A 25,554-nucleotide genomic window follows, 5' to 3' on the forward strand; every position below is an offset into this window, starting at 1 on the left:
CGCACGAGGGGTCGGGTGCTGGGCCAGGTCTGGAAGGAACCCAAGGAGAGGAGAAAGGCGGGCCCTACCCTTATGACGCCTGCACCGAGTTTCAGGTTGGCCCATCCTTCGGTGGAGAGCATGAGCTGCGGCTGCCATGGTGACGTCAAAGCAGAGGCCCTGCAGTGCTGGCACCGTCCAAGGCAACAAGCAGGGCCGGTCGGTCCTGAGGCCTGAGGATGGAGGACAGGCCGGGGCACAAGCAGGAGGGGCGGGGTTGGGAGGGCGCTGTCACGCTCCAAGGTAGCCAGGACCTGGCTTTCCTCCTGAGGCCTCTCCCCCCAGGCCTCCTCTTCACCCCCAAGCTCTCACATGCATGCCCAGCCGGCCACGGGGGAGCAGCCGGAGCCCAGATCTGGCTGCCAAGGTTTCTGGATTCTAATCCCGGCACTTCCACAAATTCTAATGAGACCCAAAGGAGAAGGAAAGCAATGGTCATGGCACAATCTCTTGCTGCCAACCCAGAAAGCAGCCCTCAGATTCTCTCACTGAATTCTCACAACCTTAAGACTTCACAGTGTAATTCCTGGATGTGCACCAGGTTTTGAACTTAGCTCTGTGTGATTTCAAATAATTGTTCAAATAACTGTTCACTGAGTGCTCACCTGGCACTGTGTAAGCATCAACACGTTTATCATGAAATACAGCAGGCGCTCAGACAAGCGCAAGAGTCATACAGCCTCAAGCACTTCACCTCCACCACATCACACAGTCCTCACAACGCAACAGGGTAGGTAGAACAATCTCCATTTCACACCTGGGAAAACTGAGGCCCCAAGAGGCAACAACCAGGTCCTATAACCAGGCACGGCAAGGCCAGGATGCAGAGTCAGACTGGGCTCACAGAGTCCAAGCTCCCCCTACCCGACTCCTAATTGTTCTGAGTCAGTTTGCTCATCTGCAAAATCAGAGTGGTGGACGAGACCAGTGATTTTCAAACTTTTTTTAGCCACGGACCCTTTGTTCAGTTGAAGTCTTAAGTGTCGAGAGAACACGTCAGATGGACGAAGACCTGGGGCTCTGCTGGAGTGAGCGTGGGAGGGGGAGGGGGGCTGCAGTCCCACCAGCTGGGCTCCCTCCCCACCCCCTGCCCCCAGCACAGTGCTGCTGGAGCTCGAGGACTTTGGGCCCTGAGGGAACTGCCTGCTGACCCCGGCCTGTCAAGCCCCGGCAGCAGTGACTGTTTACTGAGCCGGGCACCAAGCCCTGGGGAGGGGCAGCCCAGGGGCTGGTGGCCCTCACAGGTCCTCCAGGGAGGGGTTCTCAGAGCTCTGCAGCAGGGACAGCAGGTTCAGGGCCGAGACGCTGGGCACATGGCCGGCGCAGATCTGCAGCATGCGGACCAGGCGCTGCGCCATGGTGGCTCGAAAGTCTTCTATCTGCAGAGGTAGAGCAGAGAACAGCAGTGAGGGGCCTGCTCCTCTCACGTGGAGCAGCTCCGCGGGCTGCCCAGGGGAGCGGGGTGCTGAGATGTGGGGACAGCTCAGGGCACCGCTGCCCAGCATGGCCACGCCCTTGTCCGCACCACACCTCGCCGAGCCGTTTCCAACCACCTTAGTTTACCGAATCCTTCAAACACCCTCCAGGGATACCAGAGACGATGACCCTTGCTCCAGAAGAAATGAAGGCCCCGCAAGCTGGGCTGGCGAGGTTAGGCCAACTGTCCAGAGGCACACAGTTAGTGCCTGCAGAGCTGGCATCTGAACCAGGGCTAGTCCCAACCAACGCTGGGGTACAGTAGGCCCCAAAGGCTTCCCAACCTGGGATCTGTCTGAGAAAGACGCTCACAGGGGTAGAAAGGAGGGGTGGGTAGAGAGTGGCCCTTTCTGAGGACAGGGAGGCACTGTCAACAGACGGTTCCTATATCAGGGCCTCTGAAGGGCTGGCGGGCCCAGAGGAGCCGTGGGATTAGGCAGGGGTGACAAGACTGTCCTAGGGCCTGGCATCAGATGGCGCGGGCAGATGAGGTGCTCATTAGAAATGTTGAGGAATAAACACTAATGCTCAGATGTTCTCCCCTGACCAACAGGTGGCCTCAGAAGCATCTCCCCCTTCCCCTGTTCCCTCTCTAACTGGGGAAAGGGCGCCACCATCCACCCAGTCACCCAAGCTAGTGATCAGGCATCCCCACGTCCTCCACCATTTGCCACCCACGACATCCTGGGTTTTAAATCCAGAGGCGACGTCAGTCCTCATCCCATGGCCTCATCCGCACTGAGTCTCCTCTCAGCAGAATCTGACGCAGCTGCTTCCTCCCCTTGACAAGTCTTTTCCACCTGGCTCCCAGGACCCCACCCTCCGTGGCTTCTCCTCTCACCCCACAGGCCGCTCCCTCCTCTGTGTGACATCTAACTGCTGGGGGTCCCAGGGCTTGGCCTTTGCATCTCTTTCCCCCACACTCGGTCCCCAGGTGATCTCATCCAGCTCTGTGACCTTCAAACCATCTAATTGCTGAGGATTCCCAAACTGCATCTCCAGACCTTTCCTCTGAATGTTAAGACACACACGTGCCGCTGCCTGCTTGGTTTCTGTGTAGACATCTAACAGACTCCTCAGTCTTAGTGTGTCTAAGACGGAGTTCCTGGGAGTCCCCCCAAACTGCAGTCGCCCCCCATCTCAGCCACAGGCAACCCCATCCTTCCAGTTGCTCAGGCTGAAAACTCCAGAGTCGACCTTGACTCTTCTTCCTCTCCTGTCTCACATCCAGGCCATCAGCACATCTGTCGGCCCCGCCCTGGAAACACCCAGCATCACAGACCATCTCGTCTCCCTCTTCCCCAGACACCACTGAGCCCAGGCCACTCTTAACTCTTCCAGACACAGTCCCCAGGCCCATCTCCTTCTTTCTGCCCCTGTCTCCCTTCAGTCCACTCTCCTCCCAACAGTTGCAGGGACCCACTTAAAACCCGAGTCAGGCTGTGTTCCCCCCGCCCAGCCCCACACTTTCCATTGCTCCAGTCTAACTCAGAGTGAAAGCCACCACCTGTCCTACGACCCATAAAGCCCCACGGTCACTCTGACTCGTCTCTCACAGCTCTGCTCCAGCCACCCATGCCTCCCTGTGGACCTTGAACACAGCAGGCAAGTTCCAAACTCAGGGCCTTTGCACTTGCTGTTTCTCCAACCTAGTGGGCCTTTCCACCAGGAGACTCCACGGTGCCTTCCTTCAAGTCTTTACTTACAGGTCATTTTTTTTAGTGAGCCCCTTCAACCCCTATGTAAATCTTGCCACTTTACCACCACCTGACAGGTCACATCCATTCTCTAACACGCCATAGGTTCTACTTCCTCACTTTGTTTCCTCCACTAGAACAGAACTGGGAGTTTTAAAACTGTTCTGGCTCTATGCTGCTTCCCTAGTGCCTAGAACAATGCTCGGCGCACTGTAGGTTATGTATGAAATACTTGTTTTATTTATTTTTTAATTAGTGTATTTATTTTGCCTGCATTGGGTCTTCGTTGCTGCGCGTGGGCTTTCTCTAGTTGTGGCGAGCGGGGGCTACTCTTCGTTGCGGTGCGTGGGCTTCTCATTGCGGTGGCTTCTCTTGTTGCAAAGCATGGGCTCTAGGCACGTGGGCTTCAGTAGTTGTGGCTCGTGGGCTTCAGTAGTTGTGGCACGCGGGCTTCAGTAGTTGTGGCTCGCAGGCTCTAGAGCGCAGGCTCAGTAGTTGTGGCACATGGGCTTAGTTGCTCTGTGGCATGTGGGATCCTCCCGGACCAGGGCTCGAACCTGTGTCCCCTGCATTGGCAGGCAGAGTCTTAACCACTGCGCCACCAGGGAAGTCCGGAAATACTTGCTGAATAAGTCCTCTGAGCTCTGTGGCCTCTGCCTCTGAACTGTCCCTCCAAACTGCTGCTGCTCTCACTTGGACTCCACAGTCCACTTCCCGCAGCAGCCTCGTCCCGAGGCCTCCTGCCTGTGGCCAGGCCTCCTCCCATCCACACATCATACTTCAGAGACGTGGCCCGCAAATCCCACTTCTGACCCTATCATGACGCCCCGTCACCTACAGGAAGGAATGGCTGAATTCCACTGCCAGGCTTCCAAAGCTCTGCAAATCCTTCTCCTGCTGCGTATGTTACATGTCGTTCTATTTTGCTTGACTCTGAGAGGCAGGGCCAATATCTGAGGCATTTGTGTTCTCAGGGACCAGCACAGGGCCCGATCAGCGGAGCTGGGAAATAATTTCACTGGGCGAATCCCACACCTCCCTGGGTGTTTCCTCATATGTAAAACGGGGCTAATAATTCCTGCCACGCAAAGGCCTCAGAATGTGGTGAGGCTCCAAGTCGATTAAGCGGAGGAGGGTGCCCCGAACGGGACGACAGCGGTACGAGGAGTGTTGACCGTCCAGACACTGGGTGCTTTGTGTGAGAGAATGCCAGGTCTAGGTTCTCAGCAGGGCTGCTGCTGGCTGGAAATAGAAAGTCGGTCCCAGACCTTTTTTTTTTTTTTTTTCCCCCAGACCTTTTTTTGAGAGAAGTTCTCAGGCTAGAGGACAACCCAGGACCTGCTACAGCCTGCCACCTCATGGCCACACACAGAACTGCAGCACCACGCGCTCCTCTGCTGTGGAGCAAAGATGGCGATTCCCCTTCAGAGCCAAGAGAAGGCAGGCTGTGTGCGTGTGCGTGTGTGTGCGTGTGTTGGGGTGGGTCGACTTGTTCAAAGCCACACAGTCAGCCCGCTAAGACAGGAAAGGGGCAGCTGCACGCCAACCTGGCTCTTCGCTGACTTCCTAGCTGTGTGACTGTGAGCACGTCTCGCCTCTCCTGTTGTGAGGAAAGCCTGCAGGGACAGGCTCCTCAGCGGTGCCCCGGGCCTCAGGTCCTACCTGTGAGATCAGAGCATCGGTCTAGTCGGGGTTCTTAAAATAGTCATCAAATGTGAAACACAAATTTGTACATCTTAACCGATGCGCCGAATGAGATCTAGGGCAGGTCTAATGACTTCTGCAGTGTCGGAGTAGTAATGAGATCTGCCCCAATCCCCATGGGATGTGGCAACGTCCGCCGCTTCTACTGCTAACAGTCACAGGTTCTGCTAATACTACTGACATCTCTTGCCTACATTCACAATGATAAATTTCTTTTAGAGGTTAGTGAAAACAAGAAGTAATTTTTTTTCCTCGTCCAGGTCTGCAAATCCCCTGAATTGTTCTCCCTTCCGACCAGAGGGGTCCACAGACCCCAGAGTAAGAACCCTTGGTGATGAGGGACCACATACTGACTCAGTTCCCTCTTACGACATCACTTTGCTTTTGGGAACGGGTGCAAGACCCAGAACAGAGCAGAAACACCAATCTTTAAAACGAATCTCAAAACCAACTGAGCAGGCCTGGCGTGCGGGTGGGGCAGCCCAGGCCCTGGGAGCCCAGAGGCAGCAGCATCAACTCCTGCTGAGGACCCTTTAGCAAAAAGTCATCAGGTTCCGTACCGCACAAAGAGAGGCTGAAGAGCAAAATTCAACAGCAAAATAGAAATCTGCTGCGCTGACGCCACGATGAGCATTCACCTCGTGAGAAACACCCACAGAAGCAAGTCAGGGAAGAACTAACATCACATGTATCCATCCAACCACCTGCCCACCTACCCAGCCTCCCCTTCTGCTGCCTGCTAGACCCCCTGCCCCAGGCTGGGACCAGACAAGGTCTGCAATCCAGGGATGTAAGGGGGACACTGGGCACCTTCACTCCTGGTTAATGAGGCGGACAAGATGCCTGGCCTCACAGCACTTAACCCCAGCAGGGAAGTGAGATATTAACATGGACCCACAGGTACACACACAAGACTTAGTTACGAGTAGAGAGAACGACGCAAAAGCAAGAGGTGATGGCGCCTGGTGTATGAGCAGAGCTCAAGATGTACACGGAGCATCACCCCACTTTACATGTGCGAATCCAAGGCTTACGGTGACCCACCCAAGGACAGCGAGCAGAAGAGCCAGGATTCAAATGAGGACCTTGTCTCCACATCAGGACCCCCTTCACCAGCGTACTCAGCGAGCCTCCAAGGAGCATCCCTGCCACGGGCACTGTGTGCTGACTGCCCCACCCCTCAACCCGCGTGCTTGGGGTCCTCACCTCCAGGTCGCAGAAGAGCAGGGGGCTCCGGTAGGTGTGGGCCAGCTGCATGACGGTGTTCCGGTGAATGCTGCAGTGGCTCTCCCGCCCAGCTGCAAAGAAGCCACGGCCTGTAATCTCTACCTTCATGACTGTAATCTAGGAAGCACTGGGCCAAGTAGTTCATTTCCCCTCTCTGGGCCTCAGTTTCTTACTAGTCAGTGGGGTGACAAGCCTGTTCTACCTTCTCTTCAGGGCAGTCAAGATCATCAAATCAGAAAATAGGCTGAAGGGGCTTGGAGAGAGTCCTCAGTAAAAACACGAATTTCCTCATCTGTGAAATGAGGATAGTAACGACCCCTACCCTGCTGAGTTACTATCGAGATTCAATGAATGAACACACAGAAGTGACCTGGTGTCCATTTATCCACCAGTGCTTACTGAGAATGATCTGCGCCAGGCCCTTCCTGCAAGGAGCTCGCAGTGCAGCTGGCCGGGCAGGCTCACCGTCAGTGTAGGTGGAAGGGTTAGGAGTCTCTGACAGAGGCATGTGTGGGATGGATACCCTGAGGGCCCAGACTGCAGGGCTGGTCAGGTCCCCCAGGAGGCAGAAAATAGGGGTTAGCGAGATAAAGAAGAGGAAAAAGTATTTGAGAGAAGCCACATGGTACAATCATTAAAGGCATGGGCTCTGGAATATGACTCTCTACGTGTGAATCTCTGCTCTACCACTGCTCAGCTGCGGGGCCTTGGGCAAGTTACCTAACCTCGTGACCACAGTTTCCTCTACTGCAAAACAGAGAAAATAGTACCTACTACAGTAGTACCTGTCGTGAAGATTAAGTAATATAGAAACAAACCACTTAGGACAGTGTCTGGTCTATTTTGAGTGCTCGATATAGGGTAGCTATTATTATTTCCACTGTTAATATTACCAAGTTTCAGAGAACTGTAAGCTGAGCCAAAGAGGGGAAGAGTAATAGGAGATAAGACAGGAAGCAGGGGCCAAACTGCAAAATACTTTGTGCCTTTACAGGAGTTTGGATTTTACTCTGAAAGCCTCAGAGAGCCACTAGGCACCTCTAAGCCGTTATCTCAGCGGAATTAACTTGGCAGACGGATCAGCTCAGATTTGCTTTATAAAGACTGACAACATCAGATTCCAAAATGCATGTGTTTTCCATCACCCAGGCTGCCTTTGCAAGGAGTCCACCACAGGCCCAGCCGCAGCCTGCCCTGGGTTGGCGAGGGAGGGGGTGAACGGCGGGGGAGGGATGCACTTACCGCCTGTGGCGAGGAAGCTCACCTTCCCCAGGAAGAAGGTGGCGTCCACATGGTGCAGGGACTCCTCAACATTCCGGAGGCTGCAGTGGCCAGGGCGAGAGGACAAAGCAGAGGACAAACCTCACAACAGAGAAAGCAGAAGCCGCCCCGCCTCTGCTGCCAGAGAGGCCAGAGAACGAGAGGAGGGTGACAGGAAACAGCCCTAGAGGAATACTTTGTCCTTTCATATCTTTAAACTACATTTTTTTTTTTTTTTTGCGGTATGCGGGCCTCTCACTGTTGTGGCCTCTCCCGTTGCGGAGCACAGGCTCCAGACACGCAGGCTCAGCGGCCATGGCTCACGGGCCCAGCCGCTCCGCGGCATGCGGGATCTTCCCGGACCGGGGCACGAACCTGTGTCCCCTGCATCAGCAGGCGGACCCTCAACCGCTGCACCACCAGGGAAACCCTACATTTTAAAAAAAATTTAATTTTATTTATTTTTTTATACAGCAGGTTCTTATTAATCATCCATTTTATACACATCAGTGTATACATGTCAATCCCAATCTCCCAATTCTTCCCACCACCCCCCTCCCACCCCGGCACTTTTCCCCCTTAGTGTCCATACGTCTGTTCTCTACATCTGTGTGTCTATTTCTGTCCTGCAAACCGGTTCATCTATACCATTTTTCTAGATTCCACATATATGTGTTAATATACAATATTTGTTTCTCTCTGACTTACTTCACTCTGTATGACAGTCTCTAGATTCATCCACGTCTCCACAAATGACCCAATTTCGTCCCCTTTTATGCTGAATAATATTCCATTGCATATATGTGCCACATCTTCTTTATCCATTCATCTGTCGATGGGCATTTAGGTTGCTTCCATGACCCGGCTATTGTAGACAGTGCTGCAATGAACACTGTGGTACATGTCTCTTTTTGAGTTATGGTTTCCTCAGGGTATATGCCCAGTAGTGGCATTGCTGGGTCAGAGGGTAGTTCTGTTTTTGGCTACTCCACACGGCTTGTGAGATCTTAGCTCCCCGACCAGGGATGAACGTGGGCCCTCGGCAGTGAGAGCGAGGAGTCCTAACCACTGGACCGCCAGGGAATTTCCCAAACTACTTTTAATTACAAAGTGACTCAAGTTCGTAATATAATCAAACAGTAAATATGGGTGTATAAGTAAAAACTAGAAGTCCCCGTCTCCAGCACCACCTTCCGTTTCAACTCCCCAGAGATACTGTTGCTGACAGTTGGGGGCGTAATTCTTCTGGAATATTTTTCATATGCAAATACAGACAGTGATAGGTACCAGCATCCAGTTGGGTCTAACTGGATTCAACAACTCTGTTACATTCTTTGGAATGACCACACAGTACCACAAACTACTTTCCCTGTGATGGACATTTAAACGGTCTCCTGTTGTTCACCGTTACGAAAGATGCTGCATGAATTTTCTTTCCCACAGGTCCTTACATATCCAAGCAAACGTTTCTGTAGGACAGATGCTAGAAGTGGAATGGCTGGGTCACAGTATGTGTCTTTTTCAAGTGTAGATAAGTATTGCTGAATTGCTTTGCATTAAGATTACAGTGATTTTAAGTCATATCAATCATATGAAAACACTCTTTTCCTCTAAGCAACGGCACCCTGACCTTCTGGGTTGAGGCTTTCATTCACTCGTGTCCAGGGAGCGATGAAGGAACCTGTGGTCTCCTGGCCAAAAAGCCATCTCAAAGGTCAGGCTTCAGCCTGAATGAACACAGCCTGAGGCCAACAGCAACAGCGGCCCTGCCCCTAAGTGTGGCTGTGAAGCAGGATCTCTCCAAAGACTTGGGCCAGTGTCCCTTCTGGTGAACAGAGAGATCTCACCCGAAGAGCAACAGATCTGCTGAGCCAGGGCCTTCTGGCAACCACGGCAGATCTCAGCCCCACCTGGGCCTAAGTCACCGCTGACTGGTTCCAACCGGTCAGGTAGCGCGGTCTGGACTTGGTCCTGATGCTACAGGTATCTGGTGTCTCTATGCCACTGGATTCCCAGGTGTTTCCACCACATCCTTCCCTTGATCCCTACCACAGGCCCAGGTCTCTGCCTTGGTTTCTGTGCTGGACCCTGTGTCCTGCTCTTAGCCTGCTGTCACCCAGGAGGGAGAGGGCAGACCTTTCTTCTGTACTCCCTAGGCTGGCTGCAGTCCTGTCCCCAGGGTTGCCGGCACCATAGGGAGACCGGATCAGGCCACCAGCATCAACACCCCCCATGCTGCCACTGCCACGGCCCCGCGCTAGACTGGCTCTGATGCTGCACAGGCCTCGAGAGTCCTCCGAACACACTACACTCCTCTTGCCCTTTACATTAACCCTCCACCCGGAACGTTCTGCTCACTTTCATCTTTCCCTGGCTAATTTCTCGTCATCTCTCAGGTGTCTACTTAAATGTCACCTCCACCGGGAAGTCTAGCCTGACCTACGTCCTGAGAGTCAGAGGTCTTGTTTGGGCTCTCACAGCCCCCTGCTTCCTTCCTTTTACAGTACCCATCGCAGGTACTGTAACTGTCTGTTCAAAAGTCTAGCCTCCTCCCCTAATGGACCTTGAGGACAGGGTCTGTTTCATTCATGTCTGTGCCTGCTGTCAGGGATACACAGTAGGCCTTAGAGAGCCAAATGACAGATGACACTGCTGGCATTTATCAGTGTCTTTTAAACATCTTGCATTGGCCACTGGCTCCCCCCTCCTCACCGTCTAAGTTAACCCCAGGCAGCCTCTCCCTGTCTCCTCTCCTTCCCATCACAAGTGAGGCCACTGTCCCAGCACATCCCCGCGCCAGGTCTACCTGAGCCCGGCAGCCCCCATCCTCTGGCTCTCACCTGTGTTTGCTGTGAAGGTTGACCACGAACACAATCAAGTCAATTCGGGGCCGATTCACATTGGAGGGCAGAGGGAGGGACTTTGCCAAGTGGCTGAAAAACAAGAAATTGCAGGACTAAATACGTACCCACATCACAATGACTGTTCACATGCCGCCCGTCACAGGGAAGAAGCTGTCAAGAGCTCCTCTCCTATTCACCTGAAGCAAGGCTTTTCAGGTGAGCACAGGGGCAGGGCAGAGCTGGTCCTATCCAGATGACTCCTGCTCTACTCTCCCTGCCAGAAAGTTTAGTAACTGCCTTGGCAAGAGGGAGTTTTGGATATAAGATGGCATGAGGCTAGACATCTACACTGCGTGCTGGGAGGGAGACCAGGCTCAGAAGGCAGGGAGGGTGTTGGACTGTGAAGTTCAGGTGTTAAGATTGAAGCTCTTTGGAGTAAGACAGAAGTGGCCCCAAATCCCAGGTCTGCCAATTATCAGCTATGTGACCTTGGGCAAGTCACCCTCATCATTCTTGTCTGGACTTAGTCTCGGATTGTCAAATACCCACCTGAAGGGTTTTTTTGAATCCTCTACTTCTGCCCATTTCCACATATGACTATTACTTATCTCCCCCCACCCCTCAGCTTATAATTTAAGAATACCAAAAAGTATACAAAACACAAAAGTTAAAAAAGAAACACATACTCCTAAAAGTTCAGTTACCTAGAAATAACTACTATTAACATTAGAACATTTTTCTAAACATCTCTCCATGTACACAATGTATACACATTCAGACACCAGAATACAGTAGATGTAATCGAAAAATAGGAGGGAGTTCCCTGGCAGTCCAGTGGTTAGGATGTAGCGCTTTCACTGCCGTGGCCCAGGTTCAATCCCTGGTCGGGGAACTAAGAACCTGCAAGGGGCATGGTGCGGCCAAAAAATAAAAATAAATAAAAATAGGATAATAGTATTAATTTTATCTGAATTTAGTGGAAGCAAAATAACTAAAGTAGAACTGAAAAAAAAGATGAACTTTGGATAAATTATTTTTTAATCACAAGAAGTTATTTCCTCAAAGAACCCAATTAAAAAAAGATTATGGAATAAATGAGTAAGTTGGTATCATTTTTAACAGTTTTCATTCTACCTATATGGGATTGATTCTCTCTTATTAAGAAAAGTGAGAAAATTAGCATTCTTATAATCTACCTTACCATTTGGACAAAACTTACAAATGTAATTTATATTGCTATTATTAATGGTATTATTATATACATTTATATTTTGCTCTAACCATAACTTCGGACCTCAGCTAATGAAGTTGCCACTCTAGAGCATGAGAGAGACAAAAGGTACTGAGGAAGGTCTCTCACTGGCAACTAAATGCTTCAGCAATAAAGAGACAATCATTTTTGCTCACAACTCATTGGCCAGAACTAGTCACGTGGCTCCACATAACCACAAAAGGTCAAACCTCGTTCCTGCCAAATACTACAAACGCAGAGAGCCGAAAATACTTGACAACAGAATGAACAGATGACCATATGGGTGATTTGCTTCCCCTACCTAAAAGTCTGAAGAATTATTTACTTCAGAAGTAAAATTGTACCCTTTTTAATGGACAAATTCAACTCTTCACTCATTCCAGGGAAGTCTTCTTCTACTACACTTCAAATACTTTTGCTGTAATTTTCTCAAATCTTTCTTCTTTGTAAATAATTAAGTCTTTAACCACATCTACTCTGATCCTTGCTGTTTCTTTGTATTTATTAGATAGATCTCATATGGTATTATTTTTCACCTTTTTTGTCCTTAGCTCTGCAACCTCCCTTTTCCTCTCATTCTGTTGTGTTATTATTTGGTCTTTGAACTCTTCTTTAAAAAATTCATGTTCCTATTAAATTCCTCAATGGCACAGAGCACTCAAAAAGGAGCTTTCTTCCCCCTTCCCCAGAGTGGGTTCTTCATCAGATTTTTTGCATGTCATGTGACTCTTTTTTGCCAACGGTTTCCATCTTGCTGAATGTAGGCCATTTTATCCACGTTTTCCATTTACTCTGATGCTAATTAAATTAATTTTTTTGACTTTTTTTTTGGGGGGGGCCTTGCCCCATGGCATTCGGGATCTTAGTTCCTGGACCAGGGATCAAACCCGTGCCCCCTGCAGCGGAATCGCAAAGTCCCAACCACTGGACCACCAGGGAAGTCCCAAATTAATTTTTTTTTTATCCTTTCCAATTTCTGAGCTATGGGTTTGAGATTATTGGTTACTGTGCTTGGTGTTCTATAGCCAAAGAGCCTGGCAACATAGGTAGAGCACAGATGGACATATGAACAATCTTTATTTTGAGGGAAAGATTACGTTGAAGGAGAATGATCCAAATCTAGAGGGTATTTCCTCTGTGGGAATTGGAAATGCCCCATACTAGGTAGAATAAGGGAACATAATCTTTATCAGGGAGAATGACACCCACATGTATTCAGTCACTTGACTCCTGCCAGCAGCTGTTTCTACTCCCTCTCAGTTAGAAAAAGGAAAACAAAATATACTTTAGTTACTTTTTCTCCAAATTTGGCGGTTATCTGAGCATGTACTCTGTGCCAAGTATTGCTCAAGGCACTGGGGATTCACCAATGAGCAAAAGTCAAAGTCCCTGCCCTCAAGGGGCTGACCTTGGTCCCTAGGGGTGGCAGACTGGAAACAAGTAAAGAAACATGGAAACTTCCTATAGTTGACAAGTGCTAGAGGAAAATAGAAAAACTGTGTGACAGTGATGGAGGATGCCTTTGGACGGGGACAGATCACGCGTTAGGACGGAGTCTCTGAGGGGTTGGTCAACCGGCTCCACCTGTGACCGCCTCTCTGGTGGTCCCCCTACAGCCAACCCCGCTCTTCCTTGAGCCCAGGCCAGCGATCGGACACCCCCAGCATAAGGCTACTTACACCTTCAGCTCCGATGTGCAATCCTCCTTGAGCATCGCTTCGGCCAGCTGCTGCAGAAGAGCATCCTCCGTGCCCACCAGCTGCCCAGAGAGAGAAGGCGACCGACTGATACCTGGACACAGCAGTCCCGCTGGAGGGCCCGGACGGCCGCGAACCCAAGATTCTGGCTCCAGCGCGCGAGGCACCCTTTTACCGAGAGGACTCCGGCAGAGGGCCCGAGGTTTGCACCCTCTCCGGTCCTGTCCGGAAAGCACTCACTACCTCCCCGGACCCTTCCGGGAAAGGCCTCGTCTCTCCCGGAGGTCCGATCCCTCTACGCGGGAAAACCGAGTTTTGGACACCCGGCACCCGGCCCTGCGCGCGGTCGCCCCGCCCAGCCGCCCCATCAATCAGAAACTGCGCACTTATTGGTGGGGACGTCCCTCAGCCTCAGAAGGGCGGCTACTCCGATTGGTTCAGAGTGTGGCTCTCCGGCCCACCACACCCCAGCCAGAATAGCCCACGCCAGCACCTCAGAGAGCGCAGGGGACCTGGCGGCTGAGGCACAGCCTGGGAGGAAAGGCGGGCGGGAGAATCTGGGCTGCTGACGCCTACCAAGATGGTGGCCGTGTTGAGGCCAGGCAGTTTGTCCAGCGGCCGCAACACCGACATCCCAGGGACAGGCCGAACCGCCGCTCGTGCGGTGCGCGCCGGGCTTTCAAACCACCCAGTGGCCCACCCCTTGTGCGTAATCGCGGGTCACGTGACAGTGCTTGGGCGGGACCTCGTGGGGGGCGGGGTAGGGCCTTCTTAAAGGAACCACTACCGCCTTTTCCGAGGGGAGGTTCCACCGCTGGCTCTAGGCACATAGGGTGCTGCCTGCGGGACAAGACTTTTATTTCACGACTAGGAGAAAGAAGATATTTAGTGATTCAGTTATTCATTTTCATTCATTCGTGCTCATTCAAGGTGCTCTTGATTCCTTCCAAACCTGTCCCTCACACATCTTCTCCATCTCAGTTGACTCTGTCCTTGCAGCTGCAAAGAACAAAATCTTGGGTCATTCTTGACTCCTCTTCCCCGCACCTCACAATCAATCCGTAAGCAAGCCTGTGGGTTCTATTCTTAAAATGCAAGAAGCCGACCATTTCTCACCACCTCCACCCCACCACCAGGAGAAGCCACTCTCCTCTCTCACCAGGTCTACTGTAAGAGTCTTCTCGCTGGCTCCCTGCTTCCACCCTGGTCTCCAGGGCTACTGGCTATTCTCCACACAGCAATCGGAGTCATCCTTTAAAAAGAGAAATCAGAGCAGGCCCCTTCTCTGGTCAAAACCCATCAATAGTTCTCCTCTCGCTCAGGTACATTGCAAATGCCTTACGGGGCCTTTGAGGCTCTGTGGGTTCTGGCCCCTGACAGTCTCTCTGGCCTGATCTTCTGCCCTTCTCCCTCTAACAACGGCTCTAGGACCCCTGGCCCTGTGGTTCCCTCTGGCTGAAATGCTCTCCTCCCAAATAGTCACATGGCTTGTTTCCTCACTTTATTCAGGTTTCTGCTGCAATGTCACCTCATCAGAGGGGGCTTTCTTAACGACCCTATCTAAAATAGCAAGCCCTCCCATAATCCCTCTCTCCCCTTTTCTGCTCAGTTTTCTCAATAGCACTTCCCATATTGACTAGAACTGGGCAGCACCTGAGATTTTACAAACTAATAAACTGTTACTCTTTATTACTGTTTAGTAATAGTCTGTTACCTTTTCATGGATGCTGCAGAAGACATGAAACTCCTGGGTAAGGGACAAAGGACATTATTACTCAAGGTAAAAGCAGCAGCTGTGGCTTTACCTTTGTTTGTGTCATTTTCCCCACGTCCCGCAAGCCCTGCAAAGGACCCACCCATCATGTTTGCCTGTACACCTCGTGGATGGCCTTATAGGAGAGGAACACAGAGGTTAGAAATTCAAACACTGTAAAACAGTGAGTGGTAGGCATGCCTGTCCTTTTTCCGGTTGCTTGTTTTTCCTGTTCTTTTCCCAACCCTCAAGGTTGCTTGCTGCAAAAACAAACCCTTAGAAATGGCCTGGGTAAAGAGCTTTCAGAGCCTTGCTTTCTTGGCATGCCCAGCAAGAACCTGCAGGGACTCAGAGCCCACAGCAGATTGCTTCTCCCAACACTTATATAATATCTGCTCATTGTCTGTCTCTCCAACTAGAGCATAAGATACATGAGGGCAAAATTTTGTCAGTTTGTATGTCCAGCACTTTAAAAAATGTCTGGTACATAGTAGTTGCTCAAGAAATATTTGATGAATGAATGAATCGATTTACATCCATTTGTTTATTCTCAGCAGTGATTCATTCATTCATTTCCTAGGGAAGACCCAATGCCCCACCCTGGGAACACAGATGAATCAGATGTTACTGACCAACTCAGTGTGATGGGGGAGTAGGACCGTGATCTCACAGTGTGTTCATTACTGTGACATGTGGGAGAAAAGAGGCATATTCCTGTCTAACCTAAATCCTTCTCACTGCGAACCAAACTAGTTATACCTTGCTTAGAAAGAGCAGGAAGTACGTGGCTTCAGGGAGCCCCTGCCCCAGCACAGATGGTGCTTTGATTCCCCATGGCACGGGGCACGGAGGGGACTCCCTGACAGTCAGGTAGTAGTAAGTACTAGGAAAATAAAGTAAGGTGGGCTAGGGGATAGAACGTGATGGGTAGGAGGAGGTACTTTAGGTCAGGGGAGGCCTAGCTAAGAAGGTGATGTTTGGGCAGATGTCTGCATGCGGTGAGAGAGGAGCCAATTAAATATAGTGAAGAAGGGAGGGTGGGAGGAGACGCAAGAGGGAGGGGTTATGGGGATATATGTATACATACAGCTGATTCACTTTGTTATACAGCAGACACTAACACACCATTGTAAAGCAATTATACTCCAATAAAGATGTTAAAAAAATAATAAAATGGAAAAAAAGAAAAATGCTAAATAAATATAGTGAAGAAGAGGATTCAGGCAGAAGGAGCAGCAAGTGATAAGACCCCAAGGGGGGAGCATTCCTGACACTTCTGAGGAGCAGCAAGGAGGCCAGTGGCTGAAGCAGGTGGGATGAGGAGCGAAGGAGATGAAGCTAGAGAGCTGATCGAGGGCCAGGTGACTGAGGCCCTTAGAGAGTCAAGGAAAGACATTGGACCCTGCTCAGCATGGTCCAGGAGGGGCTGAGCTGAGGTCCATTCAATCAACCTGTGCTGAGTGCCTGCCTTGGGCCAGGCCTGGTGCTGGACACTGTGACCCAGGCACAGAGGTTTCAGTGGTGGATGGACAGATAACAACAGCCAAAGGCAGCACAGTGGGTGAGAGCCAGCATGGGAAGCAGCTGGAGCCCAGATGAAGGTGCATTAAGGCTCCCTGGGGGCCCCCATTACACTTTGCTGGGGAGGTGACTGTTGGCTGAGGGGTCAGGTGAGTGGGTGCTTGTCGCATAGGTAGTGCAATAGAACATAGTTGTGTGTAAGACCCATACTGTGATGAAGTGTAGAGACTGGCAGGAAGCCCAGACCCAGGCCTGGAGGTTCTTGTATCATCAACACCCAGAACCTGCAGGGCCATCAGAGACCCTCTGGGCCAGTGTTTTTCAAACTGACTTCTGCGAAGCCCTGGGGAGATGCCTCAGGGGCACTGGGAGGGGCAGGGGAGAAGCTGAGTACGTAGGGCCCAGAAACCCCACCCCACCAGTTAACAGAAGCAGCTCTGGCTTCATCTCTGTTACATATTGAGCTTCCTATAAACTTTTTTGTGAATAAAGAATCACGTGGCTAAAACAATATCTAAGGGCTGCTGATCACTTTTTTCAATAAATGTATTTATTTATTTTTGGCTGCGTTGGGTCTTCGTTGCTGCATGAGGGCTTTCTCTAGTTGCAGCGAGCGGGGGCTATTCTTCGTTGCAGTGCGCAGGCTTCTCATTGCGGTGGCTTCTCTTGTTGCAGAGCACAGGCTCTAGGTGCGCGGGCTTCAGTAGTTGTGGCACACGGGCCCAGTAGTTGTGGTTCGAGGGCTCTAGAGCGTAGGCTCAGTAGTTGTGGCGCACGGGCTTAGTTGCTCCACGGCATGTGGGATCTTCCAGGACCAGGGATCGAACCCATGTCCCCTGCACTGACAGGCATTCTTTTTTTTTTTTTTGCGGTACGCGGGCCTCTCACTGCCGTGGCCTCTCCCGTTGCGGAGCACATGCTCCTGACGCGCAGGCCCAGCGGCCATGGCTCACGGGCCCAGCCGCTCCGCGGCATGTGGGATCTTCCCAGACCGGGGCACGAACCCGTGTCCCCTGCATCGGCAGGCGGACTCTCAACCACTGCGCCACCAGGGAAGCCCAGACAGGCAGATTCTTAACCACTGCGCCACCAGGGAAGTCCCCTGTTTATCACTTTTAAAAACAGATTTATTAAGGTGTAATTGACACGTAATAAGCCACACATATTTAAGGTGTACAGTTTGGTAAGTTTTGATATAAATATACACCCAGGAAGCCATCACCACAATCAATTTATAATGAACGTATCCATTACCTCCAGAAGTTTCTCTGTGCCCCTTTTCATCCTCCCCCACCTCCTCTCTGCCCTCCCACTCCAAACTGTTCAACGGCACTTTGCCAGCTTTGCTCATCATAGTTCAATACTGGAAATGCCCCAAATGTCCTTCAGTGGTGAACAGATAAGCTGTGGTACATTGGTAAGGCAACATCGTCAGTGCAGAGAAAAGCATTGTGCTCAGCAACAGAAGTCAGACACAAAGGAGCATATACCATAAGATTCCATTCACGTGCAATACAAATACAGGAAAAACTAATCTATGGTGACAGAAATCATATCAGTGTGTGCCTTTGGGAAGGCGGTACTGACTGGCAAGAGACGGGAGGGAACTGCCTGGGATGATGAAAATATCCTAGACATGGTCTGGGTGGCAACTGCAAAGGTGTATACACAGGTAAACATTCATCACTTAAGGTTTGTATTTTACTGTATGTACCTTAGATCTCAATAAAAATCTCTCTGGAAACTCAAACTCACTCCCCTTGGCCCACATATGCTGGAGAGGACACTTGCAGGACTCCCAGATCGTCCCACAGATGGCAGGGTGTCTGTAGGGTGGGGGACCCAGAGACCCAAAGCCATTTGACCCATAGCCTTTGCCACCTGCCCGTTCTCAGTTTCTGGGAACGGATTCTCCAGGGAGATGGTTCCTCGAAGACTCTTCCCCATCCCGTGGGCCTCCGGGGCTGCTCTCTCCTCCTGAGACGACAACCACTGCTGTTTATGGAATGCTCACTGGGCCTCTGAAACTTTGCAAACACTCTGTCTCTAGCATAGGAGGGAGGACCCAGGCTTGGGAGGTAGACCCTCACCTCCAGCCCACCCCCGCACACGCCCTGGCTTTGTCACTGAGAAGCTGAGTGACCTTGAAGAAGGAGAGGGTAAGCAGCTTCACGTCTCTGAGCCGAAGCTGCCTCAACCCCAAAGTGGGCTTCAACAACTAACCAGCTGGAGGACCAGATGAAGTGATGTGGGGCCCAGTCCTGGCCTGGCGGGGAGGGCTCCGTGGCTGGGAGCCACGACCATCTCAGGCTGTATCCCAGCCAGGGGGTCTCCGGGGCTGGTGAGGCAGAACGAGGAGGGCAGCCCCTGCGAGCGGGCCTGCAGCCCAGGCTAGGGCTCCGACCCTGCCACTGAGACTTTTGCCATGTGACCTTGGATGACCAAGAAATGAGTTAACATAAATATGGAAAGCACTGAAAGCAGTGTCTGGCATATGGTAAATGTTACTTTGGACCAATGTGTCCAGAATCTCAGTCTTGGTTCTTCCCTCTATAACACATGACCCTCATTGGCTCTACTGGTCATTGCTTCTGTGTCCTGCCCACGTGCCAGGGACCCCAATCTCTCCCTACCCTCAAATGACAAGTGGCCAAATCCTCCTAGTTATCTTGGTAGGGGCCACTTCCTCTCTAGGTCTAGTAGCCGTGGGGTCCAGCAGCCTGCTGGGTGGCTCCCACCTGTCCCGAATTTATCCAACCCTGCTCTGCCTGTCATCTCTGTACCATGTGCACAGTGCAAGGGATCCTGAAGAGAAGGCTGGTTGCCAGGGCAACAGAGGATAAAGCCCTTGCTCTGCCAGGCTGCTGATTGGCTAAGGCAGGTCCCACCTCCCGCTATTCTGAGGGTGGGGGGCAGAGAGAAGGGTCTCCAACGGGCAGGGAGAGGTACAGGCTGCCGGAGCTAGCCCAGGACTGCCCCCTCCTGGCCCAGTCAGACCCCCTGGGCCTGAGAAACTCTGTCTCCCGTAGGGGGCGTTGGCCTCGCCCTTTCTCTGCTTCCAGCACCCGGGGCGGCTGCAGATGGCAGCATCTCTGGGGACGGCAGCTGCGACTGAGTCCACGGGCCGACGCTGAGCTGCTTAGGCCGAGGCTGTGCGCTCAGCCCGGAGCCCTCGGAACAGGCATCTGCAGGGCTTGAGGTGGGTGTGCGGGCACGGGGGTCGGGGTGGAGGATTGAGTGGTGCTTGGGAGGCAGGGAGAGGGGCTCTGCAACCCTCACACTGTCCTGGTTGGGACTTTAGCTGGAATGGGGGCTAGAAAATTCCTTATAGATCATCTGATAGCCCCCGCCCCCACCCCATCACTGTGCAGGGAACCCTGGAAGTTCAGAGAGGGTGAGGAGGGGCCCAAGGTCACACAGAAGGCCAGTGAATGTTTTGCTTCAGCTAAGCCAGTCCTCTGAGAAGCCAGGAGAAGGTCTGGGGTCCTCAGTGGCCCCAGAATGCCTGGGATTTTGTTCACAGGGCTGGAGAGGTTGGGAGACCCTGAACACTGCTTCACAGGCCCACAGCATTGCAGCTGAAATGGCTTCTGACCTGCCCAAGTTCCCCATTCTCATGTTTAAGCTCAGAGGAGGCTGGGGTCCTGGGTGGGGCCAGGGGAGGGGGCACGAATCACTTGGCCTCAGTCAGGCTAGTTTGGAGCAGCCTTTCTGCTTGTAGGTCCCCTTCTCCACCTCCCCCTAAACCCAGGCCACACCAAGCAATTCTGAACCCTCTCTTTGGCTCTACGGAAGGACAGATGGTTAGGAGGACACTGCTCTAACCCTGACTTTGGGCCATTAGCACACTCTTCATTTTATTTCTCCATGAGGAGAATAGGGCACCTTGAGACACTGTGTTTCAGAACAGCCAGTGGGGACCCTGGAGGGCAGGGGAGGGGCTCTGGGTGGACACAGGACTGGGAAGCAGCACCTCTCCCTCCCCTGGCCTCACAGCCCACCTCGTAGACCCACCTGGCAGTAGAGGGACAAGAGGAGCTGGAGCTTGGAGACAGAGGTCTGAAAAGCTGGAGCTTCTCTTCAGCCTGCCCTGGAGGTCATTCCATGCATCCCCTTTCTTCCCTCCCTAGAAGACAAGGTGGGCCTTTGCTCATTTCATTCCGTTCAGGTATTTTCCCCATCAAACCTCAGGACATCGCTGGGGAGTTGGAATCCAGCTCTGTCACTTCTCAATTGGGTAACTCAGGGCAAGTTAGTGAACTTCTCTGGGCCTCAGTTTCTTTGTCTGTAAAATGTGCACAGTAACACCTACCCCATAGGCCTTCTGTAAGGTCTGTGACTGCATTCTGACTGTGGTCTCCCTGCCTGACAGGCAGAAGTGGGGCTCCTCACCTTACCCCTTTTTCACACCTCAGGAAGGGCTGAGGGTGGGTTAAATGGGCCCTGATTTATTCCATTTCTGGAGGAGATAACCTGTGGTGGGGCTTTTGAAGTATGTATAGGAGTTTGCCACATGAACATGAATGCAAAGGACATTCCAAGGAAAATGAAAGCATATGCAAAGATGTAGACTGTATAACATGCAGATGCACATAGGTGATTGACAAGTGGTTCCCTGTGATGGCACGTAGTGTGGGAGATGAGGCTGGCAAGGTTGGCAGAGAGCAGATGTGGGCATCTCTGGGCCATTCTAAAGAGTCTGGGTGTATGTAAAACTTGTGAAGCACCTTAAACCTGCTAGCTTCCACTTTCCTGTGTTCCCCACCTCTGGTGCACTGGAAATAACAATAGCTGATATTCACTGGGTGCCGATTCTGCACCAAGCAGCGTGATGCTAAGTGCTCCTTAGGCATTGGCTTGTTAAACATTCACAGAGACCCTAAGAAGTGGGTCCTACTTCTATGCCCATTTTCCAGATAAGGAAACTGAGGCCCAGAGAATTAAGAACAAACTACTATGTAGCACTTGGTAAGTGCCAGGCACTGGTTCTGAGCATTTTACGTAAATTAACTCTTTTAACAGTCACAACAGCCCTATGACCTAGATACTGTTTTCACTCCCATCTTACGGATGTGGAAACCAATGTCTAAGTCTTTTGGGGCTGGCACTGTGTCCATACTCTTATAATTATAAAATGGGGCATGGGCCTGAATTCGGGAGCCTGTGCAGAGCCTGTTGATATCAACCAGGTCCCCTAGGGATGGGCAGTTGTTCACCATGCCTTCACTAAGCCACACCTAGCCAGGATGCACGGGTGGCTGGGGACCCACTCATCTGTGAGGGGCCTAGTAAGTGGCAGTCAGAGCCGGGAGGGACAGCTCAGAGGAGGCATGGCCCCAGCTGTCCTTTTCTGAGTGCTCTGAGGGGTCAGTCACCTCACTGAATCCCCACAAGGCTCTGGTAGCGTCCCCTTCTGCAGGGGACAATGCTGAGGCCCAGAGAGGTTAAGCAACCTGCCTGAGGGCACACATACTGTTGAGGGACTGAGCCAGGGCCAGCCCTCAGCTATAAGCTTCCTTGTAGAAGGGTGAGTAGGAGCTGGGTGGGCCCCTGGGGTGGGGGCAGCTGTGTGCTTGGTCAGGGGGCCGGGGCTGCTGAGTCACTGCTCTCCACTCTCCAGGGTCTCCGTCTTCACAGCCGTAAGGTGAAGCTCCGACCTCCTGGCTCTGTGAAGCCTGCGGGTCCCCCTCTGGGAGGGTGGGTGTGATAAGCAGCCTCTCTGCTGGTTCTCACCGACCGCGTCTCAGCAGCCAAGGCCTCCGCGATGCCGCACTTCCTGGACTGGTTCGTGCCTGTTTACCTGTTCATCTCTGTCCTCATTCTGGTGGGCTTCGGCGCCTGCATCTACTACTTCGAGCCCGGTTTGCAGGAGGCGCACAAGTGGCGCATGCAGCGTCCCCTGGTGGACCGTGACCTCCGCAAGACAATGATGGTTCGCGACAACCTGGCCTTCGGGGGCCCCGAGGTCTGAGTTGACCGGCTCTGTTGGCGGTGGGGGGCGGGCACCGGGTGCCCTCTCCCGTCCCGCCCGGCCTGGAGACCCCGGGGCAGACGGAGGAGAATCTCTGGTCGTCCAGGCTCTCCCTCGCAGCCTGGCTCCTCCCAGGAGGAGGGGCTCTGGGAGGACCCTGGCTGTGGGGCACCTGGGTGCCTTGAGATGTCGCTGCTGATGGCCCAGGGCTTGCTCTCCAGGTCAAGCCAGCTTATCCCACACCTGCCCTCCCCAGCTCCGGGGACGCCCCACGGCCCCCCAGTGCCTTTGTGCTGCCCAGCACTCCTGCCCCTCCACCCGGCGTCAGGCATGGCTGCCTCTGCCTGTCCTGAGCCTTCAGATCTCCCACTTCCCTACCAGATCCTCGGGGACACTCAGCTCCCCACTCCAGCCAATGGTATCGACCCTACAGCTTCATGGGCCAGGCTTCAAAGCTGACCCAAGGAAAGGGCCCCCTTTGGAGGGATGTCAGCTGAGTCCAGCCCAGTCCTACCACTCTGGACCCGGGCTTGGCATGGACGAGTGTTTGTGGTGGGATGTGCAAGGGGCAAGGCCATAGAGGAAGGAGGTGTGTGTGTGTGTGTGAGAGAGAGAGAGAACGTTTGGGGTCAGGCGTGCGGAGGGGAGGAGAAGCATGTTTGTGTGAGGGGGGTGGCCCCCAGGCAGGATGCGAGGTGGTGGGGATGGGGTGAGCTTTGTGGGCAGTGTGGGGACCACCAGCAGTTCCCACCCCCCTCCCTCGGCTGGACTTCCCTATCCCTTCCCTTTCCCAAGGCTGAGGCCACTGGCAGGAGCCCCTGCCCTCCGCTCCGGGTCCTGCACTGCACCAGGGGCCCCAAGCCCACCCTGGAGCCTCTCCTTCTCTGTGGAGCACCACTGCCTCCTTTTTGGACATAGATTGGCAACCTGCTCACTCCCCTCCTTTGGGGCGTCCATCTTAATTTATCTCAATAACAAAGGCTCCGTGACTACCTTTGCAGGACTGTCTCCTTTCCTAAGCCTAGGATCGTGTCTATCATCTCACTGGGTCCTCATAAAAATCCTGATAGTTCAATACCCCCCGTTTGGGGGATGGGAGCACTGAATCTGCAAGAGGAAAGGGCAGTTTCTCAGCAGTGGCACCATTGACTTGTGGGACCAGATCATTCTTTGTAGGGGGGCTGTCCTGTGTGTGGTAGGGTGATGAGCATCTCTGGGTTCTACCCACTAGAAACCAGTAGCACTTGTGCCCTCCCCCCTAACTAACTGGATTCCCTGGGGTAGAGAACCAGTTAGGATATAAATTCAGGCACAGAGATGCAAAACGGCAGGGCCTTAAACCAAGTAGAACGTTTTTCTTTCTTACGGTACACTTCATAGGGAGGTTGTCCAGAGCTGATCTGGTGGACAGTTCCATGCAGTGTTCGGGGACCGGAGTTGCTCCTCTCTTGCTGCAGGGCTGTTGTCCTGGTTGGTGCCACCCGAGGGGGGCTCTTCGGCATCCCGAGGAGCAGGGTGGAGGGAGGGTAGAAGGGGCCACTTGCCCCTTTGAGGGACACTCCTGCTGGCTGGACCTCTTACATCCCTTTACACCTCACCAGTCAATACATAGTCACGTGGCTACTCCTAGCTGCAAGGGAGGCTGGGAAGAGCTGGGTGGCTGTGTGTCCATTTAAAAAGTCCCCCTCCTTACATATAGCTGATTCACTTTGTTGTACAGCAGAAACTAACACAACATTGCAAAGCAACTCTACTCCAATAAAGATATTTTAAAAAAAAAAGAAAAAGAAAAAAGTCCCCCTCCTTGAAAGGGGGAGGACACACAGAGGCAGCTGCCATTCCATTTTCACAGGGACTTGCCAAGGCAACAGGACAACAGGCTGAGATTTGAACCAGACCTCCTGACCCCAGACCCGGGCTCGCTCTTGCACACACCCCATCTTAGGAGTCAGCGAGAGCAAAAGCTGCCTTCTCTCATCTCCAGGGGCGAGGCTGCCCTTCCTCCCTGGGGCAACCCAGCAATTGCAGGGGGCTGTGTTGCAGAGCCAGGTTAGAGTGAGGCAAGAGGGCCCCCTCATTCAATTCTCAGCACCTCTCTTGCCTCACCCTAGGCCCAGCCCTGCTGTTTCTGAGTCTCACAGCCCTGACCTCTGACCCAGCAGAGCATTTTGCAGCCCACAGGGATTCCCCCCACCCCCGCCCCCACACCAGGCAGCTTCCCCACCACACTACCGCCCAGGACTCTTGCAGGCACAAGAGACCAAACTGAAAACAGCTGCAATAATAGGGTTTGGTTCTGGACTCAGGCTCAGCTGGACCCTGGGGCTCAAGGATGTCACTGGGTCACTCCAGCTCTCCATCCTTCTCTCTCTCCATCTTGTTAAGCCCTGTGGGCTTCCTTCAGGTGGATTTTCTCCACGTGGTACAAAGGTGCCCTGGCAGCCCCAGGCTCATGCAGCCCTTGTGCCTTGATTTCAGGTGAGAGCACGCATCTGTTCCTGCACAACCTCAGGGGGTGGGCTCCTGTCATCCCCCAAGGCTTACGAGCTTAGGGGATGGGGGTGCCTTGATTACCAGGCAGCTCTGGCACCCACCCCGGCATCCAGGGGTGGAGTTGGCTCTACTGATCACATGGTCTGAGGGGGTGGGGGTAGGTTGCAGCTGTTACTTAAAGGAGGGGAAGGGATGCTGGGCAAAACCCAAGAGGGACTGAGGACACTGCTTTACGGAAGAGGAAACAAGCACGGAGAGAAATGACCCACCCGGGGTGACCCAGGGGGTTACTAGTGCCTGGGTTTGGGACTGGGGGTCTGGGGTGGGGAGGGTGGGCAGGAACCCTCAGAATTTGGTGAGCATGTGAATCAGTGCTCTGGGTATGGACTTCCAGGGCAGGCAGGGCGTGGCGGAGGTAGGACCCATTGGAGGGCAGGGCCCTTCCAGTGCCTTACAGATCACCTCACACAAGAATGGGGGTAACCAGCACCACCCACTGGGTAGCCAGTCCCACACTGCCTCAGTTTCTCTGGCAGTGCCAGCCCCACTGTATTCTGAGCTGCCTTCCCTGAGGGGATGAACTTCTTTCATTATGAGGCTCTGGATTTCACGAGTTCCTTC

The 25,554-nt window shown here is 52.7% G+C and overlaps 1 protein-coding gene and 1 long non-coding RNA gene across 3 annotated transcripts; one reads left to right on the forward strand and one right to left on the reverse strand.

Moving 5' to 3' along the window:
• Nucleotides 1–624: 624 nt before the first annotated feature.
• On the reverse strand, nucleotides 625–13,899 carry CENPM (centromere protein M). Of its 2 annotated transcripts, XM_027107835.1 has the most exons (6): nucleotides 13,772–13,899; nucleotides 13,178–13,257; nucleotides 10,244–10,336; nucleotides 7,386–7,465; nucleotides 6,123–6,214; nucleotides 625–1,418 (listed from the first exon to the last, which is right to left on the reverse strand). In XM_027107835.1, the coding sequence occupies exons 1-6, from the start codon at nucleotides 13,826–13,828 to the stop codon at nucleotides 1,278–1,280; spliced, it is 543 nt and encodes a 180-aa protein (XP_026963636.1). In that variant the 5' UTR covers nucleotides 13,829–13,899; the 3' UTR covers nucleotides 625–1,277. The 2 variants fall into 2 exon arrangements, with proteins under 2 accessions (XP_026963636.1, XP_026963638.1); XM_027107837.1 differs by lacking the exon at nucleotides 6,123–6,214.
• Nucleotides 13,900–19,557: 5,658 nt separating this feature from the next.
• On the forward strand, nucleotides 19,558–22,179 carry LOC113621335 (uncharacterized). Its single transcript, XR_003433128.1, has 3 exons — nucleotides 19,558–19,668; nucleotides 20,466–20,607; nucleotides 22,090–22,179. It is a non-coding gene; the product is annotated as an uncharacterized LOC113621335 (long non-coding RNA).
• Nucleotides 22,180–25,554: the final 3,375 nt, after the last annotated feature.

This window comes from Aethalodelphis obliquidens, unplaced genomic scaffold (genome assembly GCF_003676395.1).
Source record: "Aethalodelphis obliquidens isolate GAN/ISIS:26980383/991018 unplaced genomic scaffold, ASM367639v1 scaffold8, whole genome shotgun sequence".
Lineage (NCBI taxonomy): Eukaryota > Metazoa > Chordata > Mammalia > Artiodactyla > Delphinidae > Aethalodelphis > Aethalodelphis obliquidens.

Bases quoted from the DNA above. Each gene is read 5' to 3' on its own strand.
- CENPM (XM_027107835.1), bottom strand. From the start codon at position 13,828: ATGTCGGTGTTGCGGCCGCTGGACAAACTGCCTGGCCTCAACACGGCC. The intron at 7,466-10,243 runs GTGAGAGCCAGA...TGGCCACTGCAG, and splicing joins AACCTTCACAGCAAACACAG to CCTCCGGAATGTTGAGGAGT. The intron at 1,419-6,122 runs GTGAGGACCCCA...CTACCTCTGCAG, and splicing joins TGCTCTTCTGCGACCTGGAG to ATAGAAGACTTTCGAGCCAC.